The sequence below is a fragment of the Lactuca sativa genome, chromosome 5 (genome assembly GCF_002870075.4).
Source record: "Lactuca sativa cultivar Salinas chromosome 5, Lsat_Salinas_v11, whole genome shotgun sequence".
Taxonomy (NCBI): Eukaryota; Viridiplantae; Streptophyta; class Magnoliopsida; order Asterales; family Asteraceae; genus Lactuca; species Lactuca sativa.
In genome coordinates this window covers 201,079,232-201,092,736 of record NC_056627.2, presented here as the reverse complement: position 1 = coordinate 201,092,736, position 13,505 = coordinate 201,079,232, and the positions used below count along the sequence as shown (strand labels likewise).

General features: G+C 40.1%; 1 protein-coding gene across 1 annotated transcript; it reads left to right on the top strand.

The window, feature by feature from the left end:
- Positions 1 to 530: 530 nt before the first annotated feature.
- Positions 531 to 1,394, top strand: LOC111919909 (uncharacterized). The gene has a single exon (XM_023915463.1). The coding sequence runs from the start codon at positions 531 to 533 to the stop codon at positions 1,392 to 1,394; it is 864 nt and encodes a 287-aa protein (XP_023771231.1).
- Positions 1,395 to 13,505: the final 12,111 nt, after the last annotated feature.

Below are 13,505 nucleotides of genomic sequence, written 5' to 3'. Positions count from 1 at the left end.
GCAAAACTTCGATTTCAAAAGTTCGATTATGTTCGTTGTTAGAGCTTGCAGTTGATGCCTCTGTAATCTCTCCTGATTTTATTACGACAACTCAGCTTTTTGCCATGTTCTATGAGATGGGCTATACTGAGGTTCTTGTTTCTTTTACGAAGTTCAAGAAAGTGTGTCTACCACCCCAATAGAATGGGTTATTAACTCTACTTCACAAGGGTTTGGGTGAAAGAGTAGCAGGGTCAGATGGTTCCAACAGGTGCTTCATGACCATTCTGTATGGTCTTTACAATGGCCTCAATCTAGACTATGTGTCATTGCTTTGGTCTCAAGTGGTGCAAAGCCTCAATTTTTCGACCAAGCATTCAGAGATTTCTTGTGGAAGATTCTGGACGATTGTTACGCAAAGAGCCATATCTTCACTAAACATTCCGGTGATGAAGGATGTTTTGTTATCCTCTGTGGCCACTTTTCACACTAAGAAGGTGATTATCGCCGATTAATCCAGATACAATCATGTTGGCTCCATCCCTGAGACAATGTCTCGCTGTGTTCTACTCAACAGCACAGTTATGGAAGCTTATCGCAAACTCAGTCCTATTGCTCCTTGCCAATTAATGCCTGAGATGGAGGCAGCTTTGGAAGCCGTGGAAAAACCTTCTAAATGTGGTAATAAGAAGGAAGAACAACCTGCTGATCCAGGAATGGGGCATCTTCAAAAGTTGACAAATCAACGAAGGGTGATAAGCAGGGATCCAAAAAGCGGAAATCAGAGAAAGAGGGATCTTCAGCTCATCCTAAGAAAATTAAAAAGATGGCAAGAAGGTCTACATCGGCTGATGATGAAGAAGAAAGCTCATCTTGAGGACTCACCGAGAGGAAACACACCTCCTATATCTCCAACTCCAACTGATGACCTCCATACCAAGGTACCCACTCCACTTGATTCACCACCGAGGGTCACTATTTCCGTTTCGGTTGCTCCAATACCTCCAATTTCTACAACACAACCGATTTCTTCACCGATTCCACCACCACCTGTTAACACTACTCCTATAATCACTACAACACCTATTATTACCTCTACCATAACCGATCCACCGGTGAATGTCAATGTATCATATACGGGGGCATTTACTGGTACTAAACCTCCTGTTACTACTAAACCTATTACACCTACTGCTTCAGATGACAACAATCCGATTCTTGGAGGTGCTGATTTTGAGTATGACTCAACTTACTATAGTCCTTATCGGCTCCCGACTGAAGATGATGATGTTGCCCCTATTACTAAGGACCAACTTGATAGTGCTCATGAGAAGCTTGACAAGCTGCTTGAGTGTTATCATAAGCCTGTTGACGTTATCCTCAAAGCCTTCATGGATACAGCCTTGGAGCAATAAACCCAATCCATGGATAAGTGCTCAGCTGCTGTGGATGATTCTACTTCCCAGTGTAAACAAACTACTAAGGATGTTAAGGATCTTATTCAAGAATCTAAACTTTTCTTAGAGTCGCTTCAGGATCAAGCCAACTCCAACGCTACCATGGTTAATGCTTCGGTTGACTCTCTAACCCACTCACTTCAAGGAGAGCAAGCAAAATTTGAAGCAGTTCGCGCTGATCTTCAAATTGAGAATACATCTCATATTTCCTCTATTGACTCTCGGTTAGAGAAACTTGTGGCTGATTTAGCCATTGAACGACAACTGAGAGATGAACTCGCTAGACAGACTGCTACTATGGCGGCTCAGAAGGTCCAGCTGGGAAAAACAGAAAAAGAGATTGAATTGTTGAAGGTTGAACGTGTTGTTCTTGGAAGCTGTTCTGGTGATGTCCTGGGTATACTGAACAATGTCCTTCATGCTCATGATCTTGCTTTGACGCTGACTATCAGGAATCATCTTACTACCAAACTTCTTCTGGCGATTGCCCTGCTTCGTGAAATAAAGGGTGTTTCGAAGCCGATGGCGCTTCGCAACAAGGGGGAGAGGGTGTGCAAGTTAATGTATAAAAGTCGTCTGGTCAACCTCCTGTTCAACCGAAAGTTGTGATCAAACCTGAACCGAAGGGTAATGAAGCTTCGGGTTCTAATTTTATTTAAAAGAAGGGTCCATCCAATGATGATAGTGATGAAGACCAGAAAACAATAACCGACATACTCAAAGGAAAGAAAAGAGATCAAGAGTTAAATGAAACTCAGAGGATTGTGAAGGAAGAAAATGAGAAGGAAAGGAAGAGGAAAGAAGAGCATGATGCTCTTGGATGTAAAATGGCCCTTTTCCCATATTGACTAGGGGAAAGATGATAAAAGTGGCGATTGAATTCCCAAGTGTTTTCTGGTTGGAACAAGTGGCTTCATTGTTATTGAAAACACGAGGGATTCTCAATTCGATATGCCTATGACGAGGAAGGCGTTTGTTTTTCACTGCTTTGATTCTACTGCTGAAGCCCCTTCGCCTCATTCTCAGATTGATCGAGAACTTATAGATTTTTATCTGTAGTTCGGTCAACCTCAGTACTTGATGTGGAGTGCACAGAAGATCACGTCAGTCAAAGTGCTGAAGCCTACGCCTGCAGGGAAGTTTGTCAATGTTCGTTTCAGAATTACTCGAGGTTCGGACAACTCGGTCTCTATAATTTCCCTTGCAGATCTCCCAAACTTGAATCCTCATGATTGGATTTTGTTATACAACATTTTTCTTACAAATGCAAAGGAGTATGAACCAATCCTGAATCATTTAAAGAGGATGTTGGGGTCGTATATTTACAAAGTGGCTAAGATGGACCAAGAGATTGCCACTGTCATGAACAAGAACCGATTGTGAAGCCAACTCCGAAACCGGGAGATGCGAATAAAATGACAATGAGTCAAATTGATCCTACACATCTAACGGTCATGTTCACAAGAGCCGAACATAGCAGGTTTTTATTTGCTCTTGTGGATAAGCATCTGTTCTCAACCGATTGCTTGGAGCACATCATCAACATTATTCATCGGTGCAAGAAGAATAGTGAGTCTGATAAGAAGAACTTCATAGACATGCTTCGGTGGTATATTACATTTCGTCACGCTCTTCTAGCCATTATATCGAAGCTGTTCAAAACTGTTAAGAAGTCTTCAGTTGCTCAACTGAACTGAGCTTTCGGTTCCATGGACGCAAATGGGGAGATTGTAGGATAAATATGTTGCGTCATGGGCTTTGTTTGTATTTACCGGATTGGGCCTGTCCATCCGTGTTTTGTTAGGGTTATGTAGTATATATAGTGCATGCATGTATTCATTAGATATTTTCTTGATTCTATTACTTTGATTATCGTTCTGTAACCCTAAAACACCTCTACAGTCGAAGTTCTTCATCGAGCTCTTCTGGGGTGTTGATGTTTATTCATTCAACATTGTTTGAGCCATTCCTGTGTCTTGTTCTTATTGCTTTATTCACTGTTTAGAACATATCGATCCTACTAGAATTTTAATTCCAACAATTGGTATCAGAGCACGAGACTGTGTAACAAATACGCATTCCTTCTGTTTGAAGAATACTATAGGGTTTCCACTTTTATCAAATATATATCAGCCATCGTTTTCTTATTGACGGAAACTACTGTTTTTGATAAAACCCTATTCTTAAGTTTACAGGTCAGACTCTAACAGTTTCAAGGAAGGCTCATCATGTCTCAAGACGGCGTACAATCTAATCCCATCAACATCTCCAACAACATTGGATCAACTACAAGAGTACCCATTCTTTACACGCAGGATTATGAAGTATGGGCGCATCACTTTGAAGATTATGTGGTTGAATCTGATGACAACGGGTATCTCATCTGGGAAGTTTTCACGTTGGGTCCATTTGTTCACTCTGGAACGAATACAACTGTGAAAACCCAAAAGGAGTATAACAAACTGATAGCAGACGAGGATAAGATTCCTCAGAACGAAAAAGATAAACTGAGGTGCAATGTCAAGGCGTTAAGAATGATCAGATTCGCTTTACAAGCTAACACCTTCCGGTTAGTGAGTTCATGCACTACAGCTAAGGAGATATGGGACAGGTTGAAAGAACTATATTCAATCGACGAGGATCTAGAGCACTCTATTCAAACTCTGCTTCTCTCTGAGTTTGGAGCGTTTGTACAAAAACCTGAAGAAACCTGGCTTCAGATGTTTGATCGCTACAATCATCTGCTCAGCAAGATGACAAAGCATGGTATTGAAAGGAAGGGTGTTGAACAGAAAGTCACCTTCTTGAACGGTTTAAGACCCGAGTGGATGGCGGTTGTCTCAACTGTAAAAGCGCATGAACAATTCAAAGCTTATTCCCTAGCAAAACTTATGGGAATTCTAAAGTCACATGAAAGCATAGTATCAAAAGAAGCGAAGTTGATCTCTGGTGTCGTCTCACTTGCTCTTGTCTCGAAGAACAAAAATGTGATTGAAGAGGAAGAGGAAGATGACATGTCAGAGTGTGATCTTACGAGTGACGAGTATGCGATGACGATGTCGAATCCAAAGAAGTTTGCTCGGAAGAAATTCCGTGTCAGTAAGAACCAAAACTGGCAAGGAAGCTATAGTTCAGAAAAGGTAAAGGAAGAGTATAAGAATACATCTCAGCAGGACGATGAAAAGAAGGAGAGCAAACTGGTAGGTGACTCGGGGTATGATTGCAATTATTGTCACGGCAAGAATCATTTTGCCAAGGATTGCATGTTGAAAAAGTTAGCCGAGAGAAGAGGGAGTGAAGATGATGAAACTTATCATATGAGAAAGCTTGAAGAGATAAAGAAGAAGAAAACTAGTGCTGGTCCAATGAACGCCTTGATTGTTCAAGAAAAGGTGATTGATGACGAATTTGGCGGGGTTGAAGTGTGGTCCACAGATTCAAAGGATGAAGAGGTGAGAAGGCCAACACATAGTAGAGCTTTTGTGACGAGACAAGAAGATGAGAAAGTGACAGGAAGATGCCTGATGGTGACGGTTGGAGTTACAACCGAGAATGAGCATGAGTAACCAAATCTACATGAAGACAAATGTTTTGCAGCCAAGCCTGTCAGTGAAAAGATCAACGATTGCGATCGTTTGATCATAAAATCCCTTCTTGAATCTCTTAAAATTCCGGAAATTGATTATGAAAGGGAATTAAATGAACTAAAATTCAAATTTAATAATCTAAGCGGAAGTCTCATGCAAACTCGCTTAACAAATTCTAACCTAACCGACCAAATTAGCAGGTTGTCAACAAAGAGTGAGGAGAGTGGAATATGGATTGAGCTAAAGGAGCAGGAGTTAGTTAGGTCTAGGGATGAAATAATTTATTTGCAACGAGACAAGTTGAGATTTTTGAAACAACGTAATGTTTTTTGCTTGATTGCTAAACGTTTATATGCTAATATCACGCAATTGCATTTAGATTGTGAAATAGGGAAAAAGATTCATAAAATGATCTTGCCCTTCCTTGAGTTTAAGGAGAATGAGGTCATTGTTGAATGTGAATCAATCATGTCCTCGGAAGAAACTTCCATTCCTTATAAAATAGGCTTGGAAAAAGTTGAAACTTTCATTGATTCTAAGGAACGTAAATGCATGTTAAAACTAATCTTAGATGAAAATGATAAGTTAAAAATTAAAACCGAGACCTTAAAATCATTTGACTCATTAAATGCCAAATTGATGACCGAACATAAGATGAATATTGAGAGTACATATGAGTTTGATGATGAAAGTGAGATGAGCGAGATCTCTGTGGAGGACGTAATCGATTGCTTAGAGTTTATGAGGAGCAAAACTGATACTAAAAAATTGCTTATATCTGAAAAATCGGTTGAATATGCTCGCTTGTTAGATAACAAGTTGAAGAAACTCAAAGAAAAGGCAGTGGTGTACCAAAAGGTACAAACGGTTCCAAATCAAGTCTATGCTATTAAAGGAGTATTTGAAAGACAAACAGCGGAACTGAAAATTTTGGTAGATCAAGACAACGTTGGAGGTTGTGACGATTTCTTCCGGTCAGCTCCTATTGATAATGCAGACGAAACTGTTGGCTTGTCAGAGCAAACATCATGAAGGGTGAAAGGTAGATACATTTCAGAACCCATTAACAAACCCTCAAGTTTCGCCAAACCAAGCACAAGTGAAACGAAAGAGATACCAGAAGAACCCAAGAAGAAGTCCCATCCAGCCGTGACTCATAAGGAAAATCCAAAGCCAAAACCAAACTTCAATATCCATAAATCTCAAAAACAACTAGCCGATCAAAAACGCCAAAGAAATCAAAGGTACATGAAAAACTTGTATGAGAGAAAACAGTTTTGGAAGTCTCAAAATCCTGACTTTGTCCAAATCAAGAAGGATGCTCAAGCTGGTAATCAATCATACAAGGCAGGCAGTCAGTTGAACCAAAGGCCAAGTTTCGGTCCAAATTCCTTTCACTCTAAGAACCGAACCTCCAGTTTCAGTCCTCAAAATACCAAAGTTCATAACCAACATCCCAATTTTGATCCTAACTTCAAATCCCAGAGCCGAACCTCCTGTCACGGTTCAAAACCCAAGGATAAGAGCAGAAAATCCTATTTCGGTCATTCTCGCCAAACACACAAGAAACAATCCTTGAAAGATGTTAAAGGAAAAGGAAAGCTTGACTCTGAGACAGATAACATCAATACGAAAAAGTTAGCTGAAACTAGGAATCCAAAGAAAATTCCTGCTAACAAAACACCATCTAATACACCTCAAATTAAACAAGATAAAAATAAAATAAAGGTGTACACCATCAAACGCAAAAATGAAACCACTTTAGTTAAAAGAACATATTTGGTTGATCTTGCTGTTGTTATTCCCTTTTCTATGAAAAACTTACCAGGGCCCAATAAACTTTGGGTTCCTAAATCTGCTTAAATTTTCAGGTGTTAAGTGACGAGCAGTTCGACGACGAATGCTATATTAATAGTGGCTGCTCACGTCACATGACAGGAAGGAAGGAATAGCTGAGGGAGTTTCGGTCCCTAAAAGATGGTGGATGTGTGAAGTATGGAAACAACTCATTTGGAACAATAAAATGATATGGTATGATAACAAATGGTGAATTCTCAATTAGAAAAGTTGCGTATGTGGAAGGTTTGCAGCACAACCTCATCAGTGTTTTGCAACTAGTGGTTGGAACTGGACTGAAAGTGTCGTTTGATGATAAGGGATTAGAAATCATTGAGAAGAGCACGAAGAAAGTTCTATTGAAATCTCAACGCAAGGGAGAGATGTATCCTCTCAATCTCAACCCCGTCAAGGGCAAACCTACGATATGTCTACTGGCTAAAGCAAAATCCGATGAAAGCTGGTTATGGCATAGACGACTCTCGCATCTAAACTTCAATGACATCAACAAACTGGTGTTGGGTGATCATGTTCGAGGTCTTCCTCCTCTGAAATTCGATAAGGAGCACCTTTGCACAGCATGTGAGATGGGCAAGCAGAGCCGAAACAGTCATCCCACGCGCATCAATACAAAAATCATTGAACCTCTTGAGCTTTTGCATATTGACTTGTGTGGACCTTCTGCTATCAAAAGCATCGGTGGTAGTAAGTTCATACTTGTTATTGTAGATGATTTTTCTCGCTTCATCTGGATTTTCTTTCTTCAACAGAAATCTAAAGCAACTCCCAAGTTGAAAGCATTCATCAAGCAGGTCGAGGTGCAACTACGAAAGACTGTAAGGAACATTCGAAGCGATAATGGGCTTGAGTTTAAAAATAAGGAGTTTGAAGACTACTTGGCTGAAAGAGGAGTTACTCACAACTTCTCCGCTCCTTACACTCCACAACAAAACAGAATCGTTGAAAGGCGAAACCGATCTCTATGTGAAGCTGCCCGCACGATGCTATCTTTTGCTTCACTTGCTCTGTACTTCTGGGCTGATGCCATCACATGTGCTTGCTACACTCAGAACCGATCCCTTCTCAACAAGAGATTCACCTTAACCCCATACGAGATCCTAAACTATAGAAAGCCCAACATAAATTTTTTTCATGTGTTCGATTCCAGATGTTTCATTTTTAACTCCATGGAGAACCGAAACAATTTTGACATCAAAGCAGATGAAGGGATATTTCTTGGGTATTCTCTGACCTCAAAGGCATATAGGGTTCTAAACAAACGATCCAAGCGTCTCGAAGAAACCTACTATGTTACCTTTGATGACAATTATGTTAAGAAAATTCAATCAACCGACAGAACTACACTAGAAATCTTCCCTGAAACTGGTCTGGTCTCAACTCTAATTTCCAACTTGTTTGAAGAATACACAAGGTTATTTGATGAAACAGAAAAGGCCATCAATTTGGAGGAAAATGCAGCCGACAACAAAGTTGATCATCTGTAGAAAATCATCGATGAAGTTGTACATGCTGCTGAAACTGATCCTCCAATAGCAGCCGAGAGTCAACCCTCTGTTTCTAACAAAGCTCAAGTCGAGGGGGAGCATCCAACAGTAGGGGAAAATCCATCTCCAACCGAGGGGGAGCATCCGGCAGCAGGGGAAAATCCATCTCCAACCGAGGGCGAGCATCCCACTCTAACTGAGGAAGAAATACATGAACTTGACGTTGGATATACTTTGCCATTTGAGGGGGAGAATAACAATACAAATGACGAAGATGATGAATCGGAACTCGAAGAAGAGGTCAATGCAGAATTAGATCCAACTTATGATCCGAATTATCCTCATCTGATTAAATGGACAAGGGATCACCCCAAAACACAGATCATTGGTGAATCATCAGAAAAAGTTCTTACTCGTTCTCAAATGAAAGCGAAGCAGACTGCATTATTCTCTCAAGTCGAATTTTGCATGTCTAATTCATTTGTCTCCAAAATCAAACCAAAGACGGTCAATAATGCACTTGATCGTATCAATTGGGTACAGGCAATGCAAGACGAACTACATGAGTTCGAAAGAAATCGTGTTTGGAGATTGATTCCCATTCCTAAGGACGCTTCTGTGGTCGGATTAAAATGGGTATTCAGGAATAAGATGGATAAAGAGGGAAACGTCATTTGGAACAAGGCTCGGCTGGTGGTGAAGGGATACGGCCAAGAAGAGGGAATAGACTATGAAGAGACGTTCGCTCCAATAGCTAGATTGGAATCAGTGAGAATATTTCTTGCCTATGCTGCTCATAAAAACTTCGAAGTCTTTCAAATGGACGTGATGTGCGCCTTCTTAAATGGAGAACCGGAAGAGACAGTGTACGTAGAATAGCCACCTGGTTTCATAAATGAAAAGTATCCTGATCATTGTTATGTTCTAGACAAAGAGGTGTATGGTCTAAAGCAAGCACCGAGAGCATGGTATGAAACCTTAACTCGTTTCCTTAAAATGTCTAAGTTTAAACAAGGTTCAGTTGACCCAACCTTCTTTCGTAAGAAAGAGGGCGAACACTTGATGATTGTTCAAATCTATGTCGATGACATCATCTTCAGCTCCACGAATCCTAGGTTAACAGCTGAATTCAAGAAGTTGATGGAGACTAAATTTGAAATGAGTGCAATGGGTCCGATTAACTTTTTTCTTGGACTGAACATTAGACAGGGACCAGAAGGTATATTTATAAATCAGGAGGCTTACACAAAGAACTTGCTAACAAAATTTGGAGTGAAGGGATATTCGAAAGTGAAGGTTCCTATGGCGTTTGACACGAAATTGACGCCATCTTTGGATAAACCGGCTGTAGACATGACACTCTATCGTCAAATGATAGGATCTCTCATGTATCTGACGACTAGTAGACTAGATATAATGTTCTCAGTCTGCTATTGTGCCTGATTTCAAGCTAATCCAAGAGAATCTCATATGATAGCCGTGAAGAACATCTTTCGCTATGTGAAGCGAACCTCATCTCTCGGTCTCTAGTATCCAGCAAAATCTGGTTTCTTTATTCAAGCATTTTCAGACGCAGATCTTGGTGGATGCGGATTGGACCGAAAGAGCACAACAGGAGGATGCCAATTCCTTGATGGCAAGCTTGTCAGCTGGCAGTCAAAGAAGCAGACATGTGTATCACTTTTAACAGTCGAAGCTGAATACATTGCAGCTGCATCCTGTACATCGCAAGTGGTATGGATACAAAGTCAGCTTAGAGATTATGGTTTAAGTATGAAGAAGATTCCACTTTACTGTGATTCTGAAAGTGCGATAAGGATATGTCATAATCCAGTGCAGCACTCCAAGACCAAACACATTGCACTGAGATACCACTTCATCAAAGACCATGTTGAAGATGGAAATGTGGAAGTTCACTTTGTTCGATCATCAGATCAGCTTGTCGATATTTTCAGTAAGGCGTTGCCTGAAACGAGTTTTCATAGAATACTACATAGCTTAGGTATGATCAAAGTAGAATCCGTATCGAAACACCTTTCGTCTACATAAAAGGTTAACTAAGTGTAATAGAACGTGGCTCAGTCTATTTTGGTTTCATGAAAATTAAGGAACCGAATTGAACCGAATTCTCGGTCTATTTCGGCTCCGTAATTTTAGGGAACCGATATAAGCCGACCGCTCGGTCTATTTCGGCTCCATAATTTTAGGGAACCAATATAAGCTAACCGCTCGGTCTATTTCGGCTCCATACTTTTAAGGAACCAACATTAGCTGAACGCTCGGTCTATCTCACTTTAAAATCTCTAAAGGTCAGTTTTGGTTGTATAATTTGTTCACAATTTTCCTCTTATTTATTTTAAATTTTATTATGTTTTTTTTATTTTATTCTTTAATTTCACAAAAACACAAAAATATTTTTTTTAAGTTTTTTTAATAAATATTCCAATTTTTTTTTTTTTTTTTTGCTTTTTGTGTGGTTTCTTAACTTTTTTTGGTCTCTAAGACATAGAAAGTTCGTGCTTTTAAAACAAGGGAAGGTATGAAATTTCTCATTATATAACTAGTTAGGTGTCCCTAGAAGCATGTTGCTGCATGTAGACCGAAGCCTCACAGACTCTGAGTGAGGCCTTAATGATTCGATCTATACTTATCATTTCTACCCAATCAGGCCAAATTCTCTCACGTCACGAGCTACCTTACTCTTCTCAAAGTAGTTGAGAGTTTACTGCTTTGTCACTCTTTAACAGCAGAGGTACTTTCGGTTCTTTCACCACCTAATCAATATTCTTCATCTACTTTCGGTTCACAAACGTAACCCTTGAGACTCTCGGTTTTACCACTGAGGTTTATGGTTACCCAAAATCTGTGTTGATGATCTTAGCTGCATATACCACATGCTGAGTGAGACCCACAATCCAATACCAATAAGGAATTAACGATGGATTATCATATTCTAGATTTAACTTGTTACCGGTTGAAATCTTTTTTTTATGCGAGATCTTTATGAAATTGTCCAACACCAAGGCGTTTCTTCCCAAAAGGTCCAGTTTTGTTTTATTTTTAAGATTTCAATTCCTAACCACTTATACACATATCTCACCTACTTGTTCAACAAACCACATTGGTCTCACAAGTACTTCGCCTGAGCTTCGGTCTTACATTAAGTATCGAGGTTCGGTTGGAGATAAGCCACTCTTAGAGCCGATAGTTGAAAAGAAGCCTTTCGATGTTTATTAACACACACTCGGTCGTAATTTTTCGGGGAACCATGCAAGCACTTCAAGTCTCTCTTGACTTTGAAGGAAGAGATTTGTGCTCAGAATCAACTGCTTTATGTCGGTTTAAGACATCACTCACATCCTATACACGTTTGATTTATTTCTTTATCTTTGTCACTCTTGCACGAAATTTTTAAAAAAAAAAATTTTCCACAATACTAATGATCGTTTTCAAGTGCATTTTGATTGACCTATGTGTTGTGCAAGTAGAAAATTCAGTTGACGAGGCATTGCGTGGATACGAATTTGAACCACTTTAACAGATAAGGACGAAAATGAGCGCGTGAATTTGAAACGGCTCCTAGCCACACGCGCGATGACGTTTATCTGGGGAAACCAAGCTGTCAAATCCCGCTTTTTCAAATGACGGTTCAGAGATCGTGTAATCATAATAGAAGATTCTTTCTCTCTCATGGCAAAGGTATATAAAGGGTTTCTCACACCCATTGTCCTTTCTTACCTTCTTCACCATCTCTCGAATATAACATGCGATTCTCAACTGTTCATCTTCTTTCATTAAACAATGGCGGATTCATCTTCTCACCATGACCAATCTGCTTCATGTTCCCTACTTGTGATCAAGCCCAACCAAAACTTGATCATTGATATGAATCCGTTTTTGTACGACCACTACATGCTCCAGGTTGTTGAATGCCTTAAGTATTCCCCACTGGTTTTGGCACTATCTCAGGTGGAATCTGTTCCGATGTCTCTGTTATCGAAGGTTTACTAAAATGCTTCATATGATAAGAACAAGGATAGGATTTACTTTCAGATCTTCAATCGCAAAACTTCGATTTCAAAAGTTCGATTATGTTCGTTGTTAGAGCTTGCAGTTGATGCCTCTGTAATCTCTCCTGATTTTATTACGACAACTCAGCTTTTTGCCATGTTCTATGAGATGGGCTATACTGAGGTTCTTGTTTCTTTTACGAAGTTCAAGAAAGTGTGTCTACCACCCTAATAGAATGGGTTATTAACTCTACTTCACAAGGGTTTGGGTGAAAGAGTAGCAGGGTCAGATGGTTCCAACAGGTGCTTCATGACCATTCTGTATGGTCTTTACAATGGCCTCAATCTAGACTATGGGTCATTGCTTTGGTCTCAAGTGGTGCAAAGCCTCAATTCTTCGACCAAGCATTCAGAGATTTCTTGTGGAAGATTCTGGATGATTGTTACACAAAGAGCCATATCTTCACTAAACATTCCGGTGATGAAGGATGTTTAGTTATACTCTATGGCCACCTTTCACACTAAGAAGGTGATTATCGCCGATTAATCCATATACAATCATGTTGGCTCCATCCTGAGACAATGTCTCGCTGTGTTCCACTCAACAACACAGTTATGGAAGCTTATCGCAAACTCAGTCCTATTGGTCCTCACCAATTAACGCCTGAGATGAAGGCAGATTTGGAAGCCTTGGAAAAACCTTCTAAACGTGGTAATAAGAAGGAAGAAAGGCCTGCTGATCCAGGAATGGGTGCATCTTCAAAAGTTGACAAATCAACGAAGGGTGATAAGGAGGGATCCAAAAAGCGGAAATCAGTGAAAGTGGGATCTTCAGCTCATCCTAAGAAAATTAAAAAGATGGCAAGAATGTCTACATCGGCTGATGATGAAGAAGAAGCTCATCTTGAGGACTCACCGAGAGGAAACACACCTCCTAGATCTCCAACTCCAACTGATGACATCCATACCAAGGTACCCACTCCACCAGATTCACCATCGAGGGTCACTATTTCCGTTTCGGTTACTCCTATTCCTCCATCTATTGTTTCAGAATCGGTTGCTCCAATACCTCCAATTTCTACAACACAACCGATTTCTTCACCGATTCCACCACCACCTGTTAACACTACT